General features: G+C 47.6%; 1 protein-coding gene across 1 annotated transcript in view; it reads left to right on the forward strand.

The window, feature by feature from the left end:
- The window catches only part of LOC148043522 (major facilitator superfamily domain-containing protein 8-like), a 33179-nt gene extending 16421 nt beyond the window's left edge, over positions 1 to 16758 (forward strand). Inside the window, exons 4-12 of the mRNA XM_087725153.1 lie at positions 2170 to 2289; positions 3373 to 3452; positions 4319 to 4637; positions 5237 to 5310; positions 6754 to 6837; positions 9462 to 9591; positions 10629 to 10751; positions 14580 to 14710; positions 16141 to 16758. Coding sequence (XP_087581279.1) covers positions 2170 to 2289; positions 3373 to 3452; positions 4319 to 4637; positions 5237 to 5310; positions 6754 to 6837; positions 9462 to 9591; positions 10629 to 10751; positions 14580 to 14710; positions 16141 to 16230 — 1151 coding nt within the window. The 3' untranslated portion in view covers positions 16231 to 16758. The remainder of the gene's footprint in view (positions 1 to 2169; positions 2290 to 3372; positions 3453 to 4318; positions 4638 to 5236; positions 5311 to 6753; positions 6838 to 9461; positions 9592 to 10628; positions 10752 to 14579; positions 14711 to 16140) is intronic.
- The last annotated feature ends 2071 nt before the right edge of the window (positions 16759 to 18829 follow it).

Genomic DNA, 18829 nt, shown 5'->3' on the forward strand with positions numbered 1-18829 from the left:
GTTGTTAATTTTAGTTTAATTTTTAAATTTTTATTGTAAATATCAATTGGGTTTTTTTGGGGATACTTTATTTAATTTTTGTAATATGTGTTTTGTTTTATGTTGTACGCCGCCCTGAGTCCTCGGGGAGAAGGGCGGCATATAAATCCAATAAACCTCAACTTAAACCTTTACTTCCGTGTGTACTGTGCAAATTCCAAAATAAAAATAAAAGGTCCGCGCGTCAAGTTAAGAGGATTGCACAGTTACAGGACTTCAGTTATATTTTGGATTTGACGTTTTTAGCTGGTTTTGTAATATTTGAAAAGTGTTACACTTGGTCTTGTTACCCCTTTGTTTTAAATTTAACAAAGAGAACTGCATCGGAAGAAAATATCTTGCCCAGCCAACCAGATATTAGCTGGACAAATCTTGGAAGGTGCCATATCTGTCAATGGACGTTGGCGACCAAGTTGGCGATCCTATTTTTATCAACAGCCACACGAAAAAGTGCTGTTGGGGTTTTTTTTTTTTGAAAAGTTTTATTGTTTTAATTAAACAAAAACACACACAAAAAAGAATCATCTTTCGTTACATCTTGTAGAAAGCGTGCCGATTGGTTACAAATACATTCCGTGCGTTTCTTCCACAATCATTACATATACTCCATTCAAATTGAATTGTACATTTTAAAACAAAAAGAAAAAAAATATGTATTTTGCTATCACTGTACCCCAGTTCTCATTTAATTGCAATTATTTAAACGCGCTTTTATCTAAAATCATTTGTATTTAAAGACACGACCACCTACTGGCATTCATTCGCAATTTCAATAAACCTCCAATAACATTATACCATTATAACATATTCTGAAACAAAGTCAGTTAGTAAGATATCTAAGCATTCCCCTCCCTTCCCCTCCCCCCCAAAAAGTGCTGTTGAGTTTTGTCCAAACCAGATCCTTAGATTTTGAAGCCACAATGTTCTTCTGCCTGGACCTCATTTGCCTTCAATCTTTCCTTGGAACATTAAGTGAAGGATACTGTATTTCTCCAGGTGTCGCACCTCATGTCTGAAATATTCTTTTGCTTTTTTAGAAGTGAATGTATTGGTGTTGTTTTTTAACTTGTTTATTTTTATTTTTTATTTTATTTTATTTTATTTCTTTCTGTAAGACGCCCGGAGTCCTCCGGGATTGGGTGGCCTATAAATAAAATTAAACTTCAAACTTCAAACTTATGGTTTTGATGATTTCCCTTGGATTTCCCAGGCGGCTTATCACCTCATTTCTGATGTTGTCAACCCAATTTATATGTTATCTGCCGCCTGTAATCCACATTTCAAAGATTTCTAGTCTCTTCAAGTGGCTTTCTGTCCGTGACCAATTCTCCACTCTGTAGAGCAGGATAGAAGAGATGTAAATTGTTCTAGGCTTCCCCCCAAAAGCACGAAAGCAGATTCCTGGTCCCGACAAAACCTCTTTTATTAAACGAATGTGAATTCCTCTCATTCACATTCAGCAAAGGCCTGGCAAACAGTCTTTCAAAGGTGAAGTTATGACCACAGACCTTATCTATCTTGGAAAGCTGCCATGTAAATATTTCCCAAACACAGTGCGGTGCAAGGAAAGGCTTGGCACAGAGTCTCTGAGATACATGGACAGATCTTCACACTCCTGAAATGAACGAATGAATCGTTTCCTGCAAAATCCCACTCTCCTTTCGCTCCTCTCTTATTTCCTATGGGAGGGGCCATTCACCGTCCAGCTGTGACTTTACTCCCAAGTTGACCCTGATTTCTGACCTGTTCTTCTCGTCTGGCAGCTCTGCGCATGCGCACACTGGGAACAGGCTCCAGCTGTTCCTCTGCCTCACTGCTGTCTTTCTCCAAAGGCAGCTGAGAACTGCCAGATGGCCTTGGCCCCATCTCTGCCTCCGACGCAGAGCTCCTGTCCGAGCCTTCCCCAGCCTCCAGGACTGGCCCATGCTCCTCCCCAACCTTCTCACTGTCTGACTCTGCGGCCAGCTCTGTTGGCTGCTGGCGGGCCACAACAGTAGCATTTTCAGTCTTCGGTGTCAAGGTGTCAGACAGGGAGGGGATAATGTACTTCCGGGTGGTGGATGAGCGAAGATATGCTTAATTCACCATCCTTTCCTTCTCCAATGGACTTTTTTTGCCTTTCCACTACAGGTGTGGGAACTGGGGCAGGGGCCTCCATCTTCGGCTACCTCACCCGTTCCACCACTTCGCAGGAGAGGTCCAAGGTCTTTGCGGCCGTCATGGCATGCCGCCAGGTTGGCTTGCTTATTGGTAAGGACTTCTGTTTTTGACAGCTACCCCCCCCCCCGACCCCCCGGGAACTGACATTCTGGGTCGGCACTCGAAGTTTGCATTGCGGTACAGGTAGACTCTCAACATTTCATTCAGTGACCCTTCAAAATTACAGCGGGACTGGAAAAAGCGGCTCACAAGTGTGTTCTGACCCCCTCCTCCATCCAGTAACGAATGCCGAGACAAGCTTAACTGGAATTCTACAGCACTTTATTAGCAGGAAACATAAATCTCAGTGGCTGAAAGCCAAGCACAACAAACAGATAAGAACCTTGGCAGCAACTCAGACTTCGACAGAGACAGATAACAGCTTCTCCAGCGTTAAGAATGAAGTTGAATCCTGCAAATCAGACTCCTCCCCAAGTCCCTCCTTAAATACAATCTTGAGAGGAGGCTAATTACAACCAGCTGGGTCCAATTATCTTTTGTAACTGCGTAGCTGTTTTCGCCATCGATCTGCCACACTTGGAATACGGCATTCAGTTTTGGTCGCCACGATGTAGAAAAGATGTGGAGACTCTAGAAAGAGTGCAGAGAAGAGCAACAAAGAGGATTAGGGGACTGGAGGCTAAAACATATGAAGAACGGTTGCAGGAACTGGGTATGTCTAGTTTAATGAAAAGAAGGATTAGGGGAGATGTGATAGCAGTCTTCCAATCTCTCAGGAGTTGCCACAAAGAAGAAGGAGTCAAACTATTCTCCAAGACACCTGAGGGTAGAACAAGAAGCAATGGGTGGAAACTAATCAAGGAGAGGAGCAACTTAGAACTAAGGAGAAATTTCCTGACAGTTAGAACAATTAATCAGTGGAATAACTTGCCTCCAGAAGTTGTGAATGCCCCAACACTGGAAGTCTTTAAGAAGATGTTGGATAGCCATTTGTCTGAAACGGTATAGGGTTTCCTGCCTAGGCAGGGGGTTGGACTAGAAGACCTCTAGGGTCCCTTCCAACTCTGCTATTGTATTGTATTGTATTATTATTGTATTGCAGAAGGTGCTAATGTCCTGGCAGGTAACCTGCATGCCTTATTTATATACCTCTTCTGTCCTATTTGCTTCCAGGGCCAGCATGCAACCTTTTTCTTCGCCTCTGCAATTTCCATCTGGGGCCCTTCGTGGTCAATAAGTTTACCTCTCCTGGGGTAAGTTGCAAGATTTTTTCTTTTTTGGGAAGCACTATTTATTTACTAAATGTATATATGTTGCCCATCTTGCTCCACAAAATGACTCTGGATTGGCTTACAATTAATATCACAAATAGCGATAGCGCTTAGACCCTGGACAGGGTTCCGACTCCGAGCAGGGCGCAGAGAGGCTGGTTGGCCACCAGGAGGCACCTGAGCCTTGGACCAGAGGGGAGGAGACAAGGGAGTGTGAGCATGAGGTCAGCAGTGAGTTGTTCCTGGATGCACGCCATCGAAGAGCTACTAGGCGTCAGAAACAATTACACAATTACAGGAGGTAATTGCACTCAGCTGGTGGTCATTAGGCTCCTCCCCAGACTATAAAAGGACTGCTTGTGCACACGCCCCTCTTGCAGAAGTCAACGCAGGAACTAATGTCGGAGAACATTATTGTGAGCTTGGCAGGCTGGATTGTTGCCACGGCTTATCTGTGCTGGATTGCTGCCAAGGACCTCTCTGTCTGTTAATTAAATGCCGTAACTTATCTTTGGCTCGGAGTGTGTGTTGGTGTGGGACGAGGGGGGGGGGGTCAGAACAGATTCCTATCATTCAATGCAAGCCTACGTAGAAACAAGTCCCCTCTCCCCCCTTGGGTTGATGGAGATCTCAGTCTAGCTTTAGGTTAATCAAATATTTATTTGTCATTTGTTGTAAAAAAACAAAAACCTTCAGGGCTGTCTTAAAATTTCAGCATTGGATGCCCTTTGATGAAATGGAATGAAAAAATAATTCTGGTTATTCCTGGCCTTCCTTTTATTCCCCGCAACACGATTCTGTGTTAATGCAAAAATGCTTTCTATTCTTCTCCACTCTCCTGTCGACAGCTCTTCATGTGCCTGGTGTGGATCCTGCTTCAAATTATTGTGATGACGATGTACTACGACATCCAGCCACCGACTCACACCGCGAGGAGCGTGACAGCGGTGCAGCAGGGTGCCCTGGAAGAGGAGCAGAAGCCCCTGATAGGGCATGAGGGCGGCCAAGGAGAGGCCAGGAGAGGGAGCTGCTACGGCAGCACTCCTGTGGCACTGCCACAATCTTCCCTCGGTGACGAATGCCGATATGTGCCCAATGGACACTTGGCAGATGACGAATTGGCTGAAGAAGACAAGAACCCCTTCCATCACTTTAGCTCTGTGAAAGGTGAGGTGAACCCTCATGGTGGCAGGAACAGGCCAGGTCCTAGTTGCCCAGGCTATGGGCTGCGTCTGGTCCCTTTTTAGAACGTAGAGCAGAGGATAATGGTTGGAAGGGACTAAAAAGGGCCTCCAGCCTCCTCAGCCTCAATGAGGCTCTTGGTTACGGTTATGGTTATGGTTAAGTTTATTTATAGGCCGCCCTTTTCCCTGAGGGGACTCAGGGCGGCTTACAACTTATATAGGAAGGGGAAACATACAAAGACATATAGGACAATACATAATTAAAAGAGTAAAGCAACATTCATTCAACATTCGGGCGGGGATGGAATATAATCTTTAACCCCAGGCCTGACGGGATAGCCAGGTCTTGAGGGCTGTGCGGAAGGTCTGGAGGGTGGTGAGGGTACGAATCTCCACGGGGAGATCGTTCCAAAGGGTCGGAGCTACTACTGAAAAGGCTCTCCTCCGTGTAGTTGCCAGTCGACACTGACTGGCGGATGGGACTCGGAGGAGGCCCAATCTGTGCGATCTAATAGGTCGCAAGGAGGTAATTGGCAGGAGGCGGTCTCTCAAGGCTTGATGGTGGTTGTCTTTTCATTTCAGAATATTTGCGGGAGGAAGTGGTGGTTCTCCTCACCGCCCAGTTCATTACCCTCTTCAATCAAACGGCGCTGGAGGTAGGTAGGCCGAGTTGTGCATCGACCCTGAGCTCATTCGGGAGCTCCGAAGCAGAAAGTGGAAGGCTTAATGCTAAGATATTTCAATTTAGTAGCTGCGATGGGGAGATTGTGAGCCAGAATACATCGTACTAGCAATAGCCCTTAAATTTAGATACCGCTTCACAGTCCTTTACAGCCCTCTGTAAGTGGTTTACAGAGTCAGCCTCTTGCTCCCGACAATTTGGGTCCTCATTTTACTGAACTCAGAAGAATGGAAGGTTGAGCCAACCTCCTGACAGTGAGCAGCCAATCACAATGGTGGTTGCGACTGTGTGGGCAAAACCTCAGATTTGTGTGCATCAATGGGTATCAATCAATATACACAAGGGATGCCCGGGTTTTGGCAACTTTAAGACTTGTGGACTTCAACTCCCAGAATTCCCCAGCCAGCCATGCTTGGCCATTTTAAGAGTTGTGGACTCCAATTCCCAGGGGCGTCCCTACCTGAACCGGGAGGCCCTCGCAACAGTCACTCGTGCCCTTGTGACCTCAAGACTGGACTACTGCAACATGCTCTACATGGGGCAGCCCTTGAAGAGCATTCGGAGACCAGCTTGTCCAGAATGCAGCCGCGCGAGCGATCGTGGGTGCACCTCGGTACACCCACGTTACACCTATCCTCCGCGAGCTGCACTGGCTGCCTATTGGTCTTCGGATACGCTTCAAGGTGCTAGTCGTCACTTATAAAGCCCTTCATGGTATTGGACCTGGGTACTTGAGAGACCGCCTGCTGCCAATTACCTCCAACAGACCGATTAGATCCCACAGACTAGGCCTCCTCTGAATTCCATCCGCCGGCCAATGCCGACTGGCGACCACCCGGAGGAGGGCCTTCTCTGTGGCTGCTCCAGCCCTCTGGAACGAGCTCCCCGTGGAGATTCGAACCCTCACCACCCTCCAGGCTTTCCGCAAAGCCTTAAAAACTTGGCTGTTCCGACAGGCCTGGGGCTGATGAGTTCCTGTCCCCGCTCGAACGGTGTGGCTGTTGAGTGTTTTAAAATTGTGGTGTTATGTTGTCCGTTGTTTTTCTTTATTCCCCCCCCCCCCTGACTTGGTTTGTGAGCCGCCCTGAGTCCCTCTGGGAATAGGGCGGCATAGAAATACAATAAAATCGAAATCGAATCAATTCGCAGAATCCCAGAATTCCCCAGCCACCCTGGGAGTTGAAGTCCACAGGTTTCAAAATTGCCAAGTTTGGACACCTCTGATATAGGCCATACCTCTCTACCTTGGTGGTTTCCCCAGACCAAGTTCCTTCTTCCTCATTTGGGAGACTCGGAAGTTGAAACGCTGAGAATCAAAAGCAGGAGTTTAATGCATTGAAAGTTGCTGCTTGTAGCATTGGAGGTCATTCTAAGAATAGGGAAACAACCTGAAACTTGTATTGATTTTCCTCCACAGACTATGGTGACTCCAATTACACAGAAGTATTTGAACTTTGGGGAACTGGAGAATAGCATCATGTATTTCCTGTGTGGTGTGGAGGTAAGGGCGAAAAAGGGCTGACCCTGTAACTGAGCAGTGTGTGTTATAGGAGATTTTGCTCACCGTGCCACTTGAACAAGGTAGAGTGTCGGCCTGGCCAGGTAAAGCAGGTAGAAATCAGGACCGAATGAGCTGATTCTACTTCATTGCCAAACTACATTGATAGACGGGACGCGGTGGCTCGGTGGTTAAGACGCTGAGCTTGTCGATCAGAAAGGTCGGCGGTTCGAATCCCTAGTGCCTTGTAACGGAGTGAGCTCCCGTTACTTGTCCCAGCTTCTGCCAACCTAGCCGTTCGAAAACATGTAAAAATGCAAGGAGAAAAATGGGGACCGCCTTTGGTGGGAAGGTAACGGCGTCCCGTGCGCCTTCGTCGTTGAGTCATGCCGGCCTCATGACCACAGAGACGTCTTCGGACAGCGCTGGCTCTTCGGCTTTGAAACGGAGATGAGCACCGGCCCCTAGAGTCGGGAACGACTAACACATCTGTGTGACAGTGGTGGGTTGCAAATATTTTTACTATCAGTTTGGGCGCGCTCACGAGCAACGCGCATGCACTGAAGCATCCCGGCAGGTGGGTGGGGGCCTCCTGCCGCTGCTACTATTGGTTTGGCCAAACTGGGAGCAACCCACCACTGATGTCCGAGGGGAACTTTACCTTTACCTTACATTGATAGAATCTTGCAAGTATGAAAGTACAATTCTCCCCCCCACACACACACATCTCTTTTACAGCCTAAGAAATTAGGGAGGGTCTTATCTGACCCTCTTGCCCTGCCATTTCAGGTAGTCCTTGACTTACAGCCATTCACTCAATGACTTGTCGAAGTTACGACACTGAAAAGAGTGACTACTTATGACCGTTTTGCACCCTTATCGCTGTTGCAGCACCCCCAAGGTCAGGTGATCAAAATTTGGGGGCTTGGCAGCTGGTTCATATTTGTTGTGGCCCAGCAGGAGCCGTTGGAGCTGCAAACAGACTCCGACAGCGAGGGGCCTTATGAGTCGGCTCTGGAAGAGGTGGAGGACCCTGGACAGGGTTCCGACTCTGAGCAGGGCACAGAGAGGCTGGTTGGCCACTAGGAGACGCCTGAGGCATGGAGCAGCGGTGAGAACCGAAGGGAGTGTGCTCCTGACGTCAGGTCTTGGAGTAGTGACGAGGAGATAAGGGAGGTGGTCCTGGATGCCCGGCAATGCCGGGCAGATCAACAGAGAAAACAGCTATGCAGTTACAAAAGATAATTGGACCCAGCTGGTTGTAATTAGGTTCCTTTCAAGATTGTATTTAAGGAGGGACTCGGGGAGGAGTCTGATTTGCAGGATTCAACTTCATTCTTAATGCTGGAGAGGCTGTTATCTATCTCTGTCGAAGTCTGCAGTGTCCCGGGGTCACGCGGTCACCTTTTGTGACCTTCTGACAAAGTCAGTGGGGAAGCCAGATTCACTTAATAACCGTGTCCCAAATGTGCTTTTTCAAAAGGCAACTGGACACTTTTTTTTGTTTTTCCTCCGAAGATGTTTTGCTTGCCATCTTCTTCAAAACTGAAGTCAAAACTGAAGAAGCTTCTTGGATGAGAAGTGAAAGGTCTTCACGGCAAAACCAAGAAAGCTCAGTTGCCTTTTGGAAAAGCATCTTTGAGGCAACCGGGACCTGGATAATTGAGAATAATCTCCATGGACACTTAACTGTCCTGTATTTTACTGTACTGATTCATTTAACAACTATGGCAAGAAGCATTATAAAGTGGAGCAAAACTCACTTAAGCACTGTTAGAGCGTGCACAGGTCGATCACATGTATCAACCCAGGGCAAAGTATTGCCAAGAGTGGTTTGTATCAAATAGTGGTTTTTTAAATCTACAAGAGGAATATAGGAGTAGTATACATACACATGCTACAAGCACTATCTCAACAAACAGCAATTACAGCAGGGAAGAAATTCAATGAACATCTTATTACCCAGGCTCTTAAAGGCATTCTAAGGTGGTGGCATAGAATCATTAAAAAAAAGAATGCCAAAGGAGGGACAGAATGAAATGTGAATGACAAAAAATAAAATGTTTTTTTAAAATTTATTTTTAAATTGTCCTGTGCCAAGTCGGCAGTGGTGACTTGGCCATGGCGAGTTGTCCCCATTCCTTGCCATGAGAGTCACTGCACAGGGTCCGATTACACTCATTGTATCAGGCCTGCATCCATCTTTCCTTTTGGATCTTTGGCCTGACACACTTTCTATTATTCTACTATGCCTTTTCTATTATGGGAAAATGGAAGGGGGGATTGTACTGACCTAGATGCTATGTAGCCATAACAACATTCTTTCTAGAAAGCCAAGGTCATCCTTTGTCTCTGCACCTCTGCACCTGACCGGAACTGGATGGGTGGAAGCTACCAGCATGGCAGTGGGAGATTGGACCATGTGATGGACTTGTGGGTGTGGGAGCAAGATCTTGAGTTTTCAACTGGGTGGGGGAAACCGGGAAGCTTTCAGATTTGGATTTTCCCAGATGTGACAACATGGATCTCTTATTAAATTGGAACTTTGAGCAATACTTTGCCTTGGACTCTGATTTATTTTTGGATGCTATTTGGAACGCTGACACGTTGTGCCTCTTCTTTTTCAGGTCATCGCTGGCTTCTTCCTGGTGCGCTTTCTCAGCACCTGGCTCTCCGATCGGATCATCTTGCTCCTAGGCCTGGTCATCTGCAATGTGGCCTGCGTCTGGTGCCTGCTGTTTTTGGCAAAACCCCAGGGTAATGATGTTGGACGGCTGGCGAAGAGCGTGACGGTGTCTTCGCTCCCATCTTCTCAGTTCCTGACCTCTTGATGCCCTGGAGACATAGCGTTCTCCTAGAAGAGAATACTTGTAGCCCAGGGTCGAATCATGGGGTGCTTGGTGCTGACTGAACTTGGTTTTTTACTTGGGGATCAACAAAGGGACATCATCAGTGCTGGCAAGCTGTTCTGACCCCACTCGTCCCACACCAACACACTCCGAGCCAAAGATAGGTTACGGCATTTAATTAACAGACAGACAGGTCCTTGGCAGCAAACCGGCACAGACAAGCTTGGGCAGCAATCCAGCACAGATAAGGCGTGGCACCAATCCAGCCTGCCAACCTCACCATAATGTTCTCCGACATTAGTTCCTGCATTGACTTCTGCAAAAGAGCCGAGGTGGCGCAGTGGCTAGAGTGCAGCACTGCAGGCTATTTCAGCTGACTGCAGTTCTGCAGTTCGGCTGTTCAAATCTCACCGCCTCAAGGTTGACTCAGCCTTCCATCCTTCCGAGGTGGGTAAAATGAGAACCCGGATTGTTGTTGGGGGCAATATGCTGACTCTGTAAACCACTTAGAGAGGGCTGAAAGCCCTATGAAGCGGTATATAAGTCTAACTGCTATTGCTAACTGCTAAAAGGGGCGTGTGCACAAGCATTCCTTTTATAGTCTGGAGGGGAGCCTAATGACCACCAGATGAGTGCAATTACCTCCTGTAACTGTGCAACTGTTCCTGACACCTATTAGCTCTTCGGTGCCGGGCATCCAGGAACAACTCACTGCTGGTGTCTGGCTCACTCTCCCTTGTCTCCTCCCCACTGGTCCAAGGCTCAGGGGCCTCCTGAGGATGAAAACATGTAGCACATATTCTTGACTCACCAAAGAGCTATGTTAGGATGGCCAAGTTGAAGGCGGGACATCCAGTTGAGGAAGCCGAGGTGCAATTTACACTGGGATGATTTGCTGTGAACTTTCTCCTGACCTTGTTTTGCATGTCTCTGTCCCTCACGCAGGTACCTTTGCTGTCCTCCTCACGGAGCTGGTCATAGGTGTCTTCTTGCAGATCTTGGGCCTACCCTTCGTTGCCGTCTCCCAAGTGTCGCTCTTTTCTAAAATCACAGCAGAGAGAACCCAAGGTAAGCCCACCTCGTTCCTGATTCCAACCTCCAAACTCCCAAGTGTTGGCATGGCTACTACCGGTTCTGTAGGCGGGACTTGGTGGGGGTGGCAGGGGAAGGATACTGTAAAATCCTCATTCCTTCCCCACTCCAGGGGAAGGATACTGTAAAATCTCTATTCCTTCCGTACTCTAGGGGAAAGACATTGTAAAATCCCCATTCCTTCCGCACTCCAGGGGAAGGATACTGTAAAATCCTCATTCCTTCCCCACTCCAGGGGAAGGATACTGTAAAATCTCTATTCCTTCCGTACTCTAGGGGAAAGACATTGTAAAATCCCCATTCCTTCCGCACTCCAGGGGAAGGATACTGTAAAATCCTCATTCCTTCCCCACTCCAGGGGAAGGATACTGTAAAATCTCTATTCCTTCTGTACTCTAGGGGAAAGACATTGTAAAATCCCCATTCCTTCCGCACTCCAGGGGAAGGATACTGTAAAATCCCCATTCCTTCCGCACTCCAGGGGAAGGATACTGTAAAATCTCCATTCCTTCCTCATTTCAGGGGAAGGATACTGTAAAATCTCCATTCCTTCCTCATTTCAGGGGAAGGATACTGTAAAATCTCCATTCCTTCCCCACTCCAGGAGAAGGATACTGTAAAATCTCCATTCCTTCCTCATTTCAGGGGAAGGATACTGTAAAATCTCCATTCCTTCCGCACTCTAGGGGAGGGATACTGTAAAATCTCCATTCCTTCCCCACTCCAGGGGAAGGTTACGGCAAAATCTCCATTCCCTCCCACTCCAGGGGAAGGATACTGTAAAATCTCTATTCCTTCCGTACTCTAGGGGAAAGACATTGTAAAATCCCCATTCCTTCCGCACTCCAGGGGAAGGATACTGTAAAATCCTCATTCCTTCCCCACTCCAGGGGAAGGATACTGTAAAATCTCTATTCCTTCCGTACTCTAGGGGAAAGACATTGTAAAATCCCCATTCCTTCCGCACTCCAGGGGAAGGATACTGTAAAATCCTCATTCCTTCCCCACTCCAGGGGAAGGATACTGTAAAATCTCTATTCCTTCCGTACTCTAGGGGAAAGACATTGTAAAATCCCCATTCCTTCCGCACTCCAGGGGAAGGATACTGTAAAATCCTCATTCCTTCCCCACTCCAGGGGAAGGATACTGTAAAATCTCTATTCCTTCCGTACTCTAGGGGAAAGACATTGTAAAATCCCCATTCCTTCCGCACTCCAGGGGAAGGATACTGTAAAATCCTCATTCCTTCCCCACTCCAGGGGAAGGATACTGTAAAATCTCTATTCCTTCTGTACTCTAGGGGAAAGACATTGTAAAATCCCCATTCCTTCCGCACTCCAGGGGAAGGATACTGTAAAATCCCCATTCCTTCCGCACTCCAGGGGAAGGATACTGTAAAATCTCCATTCCTTCCTCATTTCAGGGGAAGGATACTGTAAAATCTCCATTCCTTCCTCATTTCAGGGGAAGGATACTGTAAAATCTCCATTCCTTCCCCACTCCAGGAGAAGGATACTGTAAAATCTCCATTCCTTCCTCATTTCAGGGGAAGGATACTGTAAAATCTCCATTCCTTCCGCACTCTAGGGGAGGGATACTGTAAAATCTCCATTCCTTCCCCACTCCAGGGGAAGGATACTGTAAAATCTCTATTCCTTCTGTACTCTAGGGGAAAGACATTGTAAAATCCCCATTCCTTCCGCACTCCAGGGGAAGGATACTGTAAAATCCCCATTCCTTCCGCACTCCAGGGGAAGGATACTGTAAAATCTCCATTCCTTCCTCATTTCAGGGGAAGGATACTGTAAAATCTCCATTCCTTCCCCACTCCAGGAGAAGGATACTGTAAAATCTCCATTCCTTCCTCATTTCAGGGGAAGGATACTGTAAAATCTCCATTCCTTCCCCACTCCAGGGGAAGGATACTGTAAAATCTCCATTCCTTCCTCATTTCAGGGGAAGGATACTGTAAAATCTCCATTCCTTCCCCACTCCAGGAGAAGGATACTGTAAAATCTCCATTCCTTCCTCATTTCAGGGGAAGGATACTGTAAAATCTCCATTCCTTCCGCACTCTAGGGGAGGGATACTGTAAAATCTCCATTCCTTCCCCACTCCAGGAGAAGGATACTGTAAAATCTCCCTTCCCTCCCCACTCCAGGGGAAGGATACAAATAAAATCTCCATTCCTTCCCCACTCCAGGGGAAGGATACTGTAAAATCTCTATTCTTTCCGCACTCCAGGGGAAGGATAAGACGCACGTTTTTCCCTCAAAAAAGAGGCTGAAAATCTGGGTGCATCTTATACACTGAATACAGTATTTTTTGTCTCCTAAAACTGCGCCCCTTCACCAAAATGTCTGTGCATAACTTGTAGGAGGCTTTCAGAGAGCTCCTGGGGGCTGGGGAGGGCAGAAATGAGCAAAAAATGGGCTGTTTTTTGCTCAGTTTCCCCCCCCCTCCCCCAGGAACACTCTACAAGCCTCCTAAGGGCTATTCATGCCCTTGTATTGAAAAATAAAACAGGCTGTTTTGGGGAGGTTTGTTGAGTGCAAAAACTTTTTCTTTATTTGCCTCTTTAAAACTTTGATGCATGTTATACTCCAGTGCGTCTTATACTCTGAAAAATACGGTACTATGTTTCAATTACCCAAACACTCTCCCATTGGTTGAGCTGTTGCCGTGCCCTATTCCAGTTCATGAATATACTCTGACCATTTTGATGCTCCAGCCAAGGATGCCGAGAAGCCCTTCCTTTCTTCAGGCGTAAAGCTGGGTCTCTTTGTGCTAATTTTAGATTTTTGTAAGGTGAGATATCCACAAGAGTTTTGTGGATGAAGAAAAAATGAGATTCCTTGACTCCCAAACTCAATGGAGCCCAAAATTTCTGTTGCTAAACAAGGCAGTTATGAAGAAGTTTAAAAAAAGTTCCAACGATCACGTTTCACAGCCGATTGCCGTAACATTTTTTAAACTTCTTTTAGCCTTTTTTAACTTACCGGTTCGGGAGAAAAAAAAATGCTAAAAAAAAGTTTTTAAAAAGTTGGCCACGCCCACTCAGTCACACGATTCCCCCGTCAAGCCACGCCCACCAAGCCGCACCCACAGAACCGCCAGGGATAATTTTGGAATATCACCACTGCATTTATGCCCTTTCTTTCCACTGTTGTTCAGCAAATCACTGCAGTTATTATCTTAATAACACGGTCGTTAAGTGAATTTGTCTTTCCCATGGACTTCGCCTGTCGGAAGGTCACCAAAGGTGATCACATGGCTTCCGGGACACTGTGACCGTCGTAAATATGAGCCAGTTGCCAAACATCTGAATTTTGATCAGGTGACCCCAGGGATGCTGCAACGTGCGTAAGGGGAAAAAATGGTCGTAAATCACTTTTTTCCGGTGCCACTGTAACCTAGAACGGTCATTAAATGAACAATGAGGCTTGGAAGCGCTTTTAAAGAGAGTCCTGTTTTCAGACTGGCTCCAGGTTGTTGTGATAGGCATCTCCTTTTAATGACCCCATAATCCCTTGCGGGCTGGAATCTGGGCAACTGAATGGAGCCGAGTGTTTACTGGCCGGATGCCCTTCCTGTCACCATTGCCGAGTTCCTCCCCCCCCCAAAGCAGATAGAGTCTTCATTGTACCCAGAGAGAGAGAGAAAAATATCTGCTCCTATCTAGGATTGAACTCACAGCCTCCTAATTGTGAGGCGAGAGCACCACCTCTAGGCCACCGCACCACTCTCACGAGAGCCTTAATACAGCAGGATCTATTTCTCTCTTGTTCTCTCTTCTTTTGGCAGGATTCAGCCAGGGTCTCCGTCGCTCCGTTGGAGGAATCGCCACCATCCTTGGTCCTTTGTGGGCGGGAGGATTGACGGATAATCTGTACATCATGCTAGGTGTGATGATGGGGCTCCTCAGCCTATTGATGGTGAGTGTGCGAAGGCCAGCGTCAGGGTTCCAAATAGCATCCAAAAGTAAATCAGAGTCCAAGGCAAAGTATTGCTCAAAGTTCCAATTTATTAAGAGAGCCATGTTGGCACATCTGGGAAAACCTGAATCTGAAAGTTTCCAGGTTTCCCCCACCAAGTTGAAAGTTCAAGATCTTGCCCCCACACCCACAAGTCCATCACATGGTCCAATCTCCCACTGCCATGCTGGCAGCTTCCACCCATCCAGTTCCAGTCAGGTGCAGAGGTGCAAAGACAAAGGATGACCTTGGCTTTCTAGAAAGGAATTTCGTTATGGCTACATAGCATCTAACTCTGTACAATTCCCCCCTCCTGTTTCCCCACAATAGGAAATGCATAGTAGAATAATAGAAAGTGTGGCAGGCCAAAGATCCAAAGGAAAAGTTGGCCGCAGCCCTGACAGCCTGTTTTTCTTTCCTTCCCCCCCCCAAGTTTTATTTGTTTTATTTATATAACATCCAGTTTTCATCAAACAGTGTGTGTTCTGGGTACAATTGTGCTTAAGTAATCTCCGGGTGCACTTCAAGGTCCTACTTACCACTCACAAAGCGCTCCATGGTAGTGGATCTGGCTATTTGAGAGACCGCCTTCTGCCAATTACCTCCCTGCGTCCCATCAGATCGCACAGGGTAGGCCTCCTCCGAATTCCATCCGCCAGTCAGTGCCGACTGGCGACTACGCGGAGGAGAGCCTTCTCAGTTGCAGCTCCGACGCTATGGAACAATCTCCCCGTGGAGATTCGCACCCTCACCACCGCCCAGGCCTTCCGCACGGCCCTTAAGATCTGGCTATCCCGTCAGGCCTGGGGATAAAAAATCTTAGTTTGTCCCCTCCCGAATGATGAATGAATGTTGTGCTCTATTTTTAATATTATATATTGTCTTATGTTTTTTGTCTTGTACCCCCTTTCCCGTGTTTTGTAAGCCGCCCTGAGTCCCCTCAGGGAAAAGGGCGGCCTATAAATTATAATAAATACCTAAATACCTAAATCTTATTATGTATGGGACGTGGTGGCTCAGGGGCTAAGACCCTGAGCTTGTAGATCAGAAAGGTCGGCAGTTCCAGCGGTTCGAATCCCTAGCGCCGCATAACCGAGTGAGCTCCCGTTACTTGTCCCAGCTTCTGCCAACCTAGCAGTTCGAAAGGGCGTAAAAATGCAAGTAGAAAAATAGGGACCACCTTTGGTGGGAAGGTAACAGCGTTCCATGCGCCTTCGGCGTTGAGTCATGCCAGCCACTTGACCACGGAGATGTCTTCGGACAGTGCTGGCTCTTCGGCTTTGAAACAGAAATTAGCACCGCCCCCTAGAGTCAGAAACTACTAGCACATATGTGCGAGGGGGACCTTTACCTTTAGCTATGTATGCTATCTTTTCATCTTCCCCCTGCAGGTCATGGTGGGGCTATCCTACAAATATCTGGTCGAGATCCCGAGTCAACCCCCTTGGCCACGAACAACCCAGGAGGAGTCCAACTCGTGAGGATCCGATGAGTTTCTCTTGGAGGGACGGAGAAGCTCATATCCCACCCACCCCCCGCCCACCCCCAGGTGAAGGAACCGCCAGCCAGCTGGCCACGCCAGGAAAACCACTTTGGCTTTCAAATTCCAGATTCGGGAATGTCAGGAGAAGCCCTGTCCACCTTCGAGATGGAGGAGTCGGATGGAATTTGTTTTGGTCTCATCTTTCCACCAGGATATTCCTCCCACTCCCACCCCAACCCTTCAGTTGAGCAAAGATCCATGCAAATCTCAACGTCCAGTTTTGCAGAAGAGAACAAACAAGCTCCTGGGTGAATTTTGAAACCCTTCACCAAAAAGGGAAGACATGCTGGCCTTGGCTCTTCATTTCCTTACATAATTTTATGACTCTCATAATTTATTATGACTTTTGTGGCGACCCATTATTTTGCTGCTGCTGTTGCTGCTGTTTTCACAATTCTGACCGTGATGATTGTTAAACTGCACTGGGAGGGTTGGATGTTTTATTTATTAAACCTTTTTCCAACCTGTCTTTGCTTTCCATCTTTGGGCTGAGGACTGAATAGAACATAGAACATGGAATAATACAGAGGTGGGTATTCCTACCAGTTCGCACCAGTTCGGTAGAACCGGTTCGTCAAATCTACCGAACCGGTTAGAAGAGGTTCCACCAGTGGACCCGGAAAGCAGGCCACACCTACAGAAGAGGTTCCAAAAAACTTTGAAACCCACCACTGACACACACACACACACACACACACTCACACAGAGAGAGAAAGAGAGAAAAAGGAAGAAAAAAAGAAAAAGAGAAAAAAGGAAAGAAAAAGTGAGAGAGAGATGAAAGGAAAAAGGGACAGAGAGACAAAAGGAAGGAGAGAGAGAGAAACACATGGCTGGCAAGCCACTCCCACCAGGTCACATGGCCGGCAAGCCACTCCCACAAGGGAGGCCACACCCACAGAGTAGGTTCGAAAAAATTTTGAAACCCACCACTGGAATAATAAGAGTTTAACAGATTAACTAGAGTTGGAAGGGACCTTGTAGGTCATCTAGTCCAATGCCCCACTCAAGCAGGAGACCCTACACCATTTCTGACAAATGGCAGTCCAGTCTCTTCTTGAAAGCCTCCAGTGATGAAGCTCCCACAACTTCCAAAGGCAACTTCTGTTCCATGGGTTGATTGTTCTCACTGTCAGAAAATTCCTCCTTATTTCTAGCTGGACTTCCGGTTTGCTCGTAGGGTTGTTTTTTGCCCTCTGGAGCCTTCAGGGAAGCCTCCAGAAGGCTCTCGGGGGGCAAAAAATGCCCTCAAAAAAGGTCTACGTCAGCTGGCCAGCATGCGCATGCACGCTGGCAGCTGACATGGCAATGCCTTGTGTGCCTGGACAAATGGCTCCAAATGCCACCTGTGGCATGCATGCGATACTGTGTAGATCAGTGTTTCTCAACCTTGGCAACTTGAAGATGTCTGGACTTCAACTCCCAGAATTCCCCAGCCAGCTGAAGTTGAAGTCCAGACATCTTCTGCCCAGGTTCCTCCACATCTTCCATAGCAGACTCATAGGGATCCTCGCTATCAGAGTCCATCGGCAGCTCCAATGGCTCTTGCTGGGCCACAACACATTCCTCACCATTCAGTCAAGAGCTGAAGAAGCTTCTTGGATGAGAAGCGAAACATCTTCAAAGGAAAACCAAAAAAGCCCAGTTGCCTCTTGAAAAAAGCACCTTTGGGACCTGGATGCCTGAAAATCTCAACAGACAACACTGTGTAGACGCTTCCCGGAAGCCCCCCTCCCCAAAGAAACCAAGCGTGCAGATTGACCCGCACGGCAGAAGGTCCATCTGTCTAACTTGTCATTAGGGATTTAATAAGCTTCTGGGGTCCCTCGATTATCAAAAGATTCTTGCCTGACAAGCCACAACGCTGGTTGGGGAATTTTAATTAAGAGAAGAAAAAAAGCTGGCACGCTCTTAATTCCTGGCGTCCCCCAGGGGCTGCCCACACCAGCTGGGAATTCTCAGCTTCTCCTCCAACCTAGTGGAGGGAAGCCAGCCAGCTCGGAGAAGGTGAGCCCAGGGTTTCTCCCTAGGTGGATCGACCAAGGGATGGCTGAACGGCACCTTCCGTTCCATTGGGCGAGGTTTGGATGGGTGCACTGGACAAGAAGAGCTTTAGTCAACGGGGACCTTTCGTGGTCCTCCTGTGTGAGGCCTCTGGAGATGCTGAAGGCGGTGGGATGCTGCAGTAATCCCCTAGTTTGTTCTGCCAGCCTCCAGCCCACCACATGTCTTCAGCCTGGCAGGGTTTTTCCCCCTGATCATTCTGGTTCACTTGCAGGCCACCAAATGAGCAGCCTACCCATGCCCTCTTCCCCCACCCCCCAATTCCCAGGGTTATTTTTAGCAAGCATCCAAAGCCCATGCCAGGTCAGTGGAGGAGGCATGGAAGGGTGAGCCAGAGGCCAGGGCAGGGTGTGTGTGTGCGTCTCAACCCCCTGACCCTCTTCTTTGCTCGGCTGCCTTGCTGCTGTCCTGAATCTTCCCATAGGGAGGAGAGAAGTTGTGTTCGCACAACCCACTGAATCAGTCAAAGACTTAGT

This window comes from Thamnophis sirtalis, unplaced genomic scaffold, assembly GCF_051295495.1.
Source record: "Thamnophis sirtalis isolate CommonGarterSnake01/CBP01778 unplaced genomic scaffold, rThaSir2_p1.2 scaffold_11, whole genome shotgun sequence".
In the NCBI taxonomy this organism is placed as follows: Eukaryota; Metazoa; Chordata; class Lepidosauria; order Squamata; family Natricidae; genus Thamnophis; species Thamnophis sirtalis.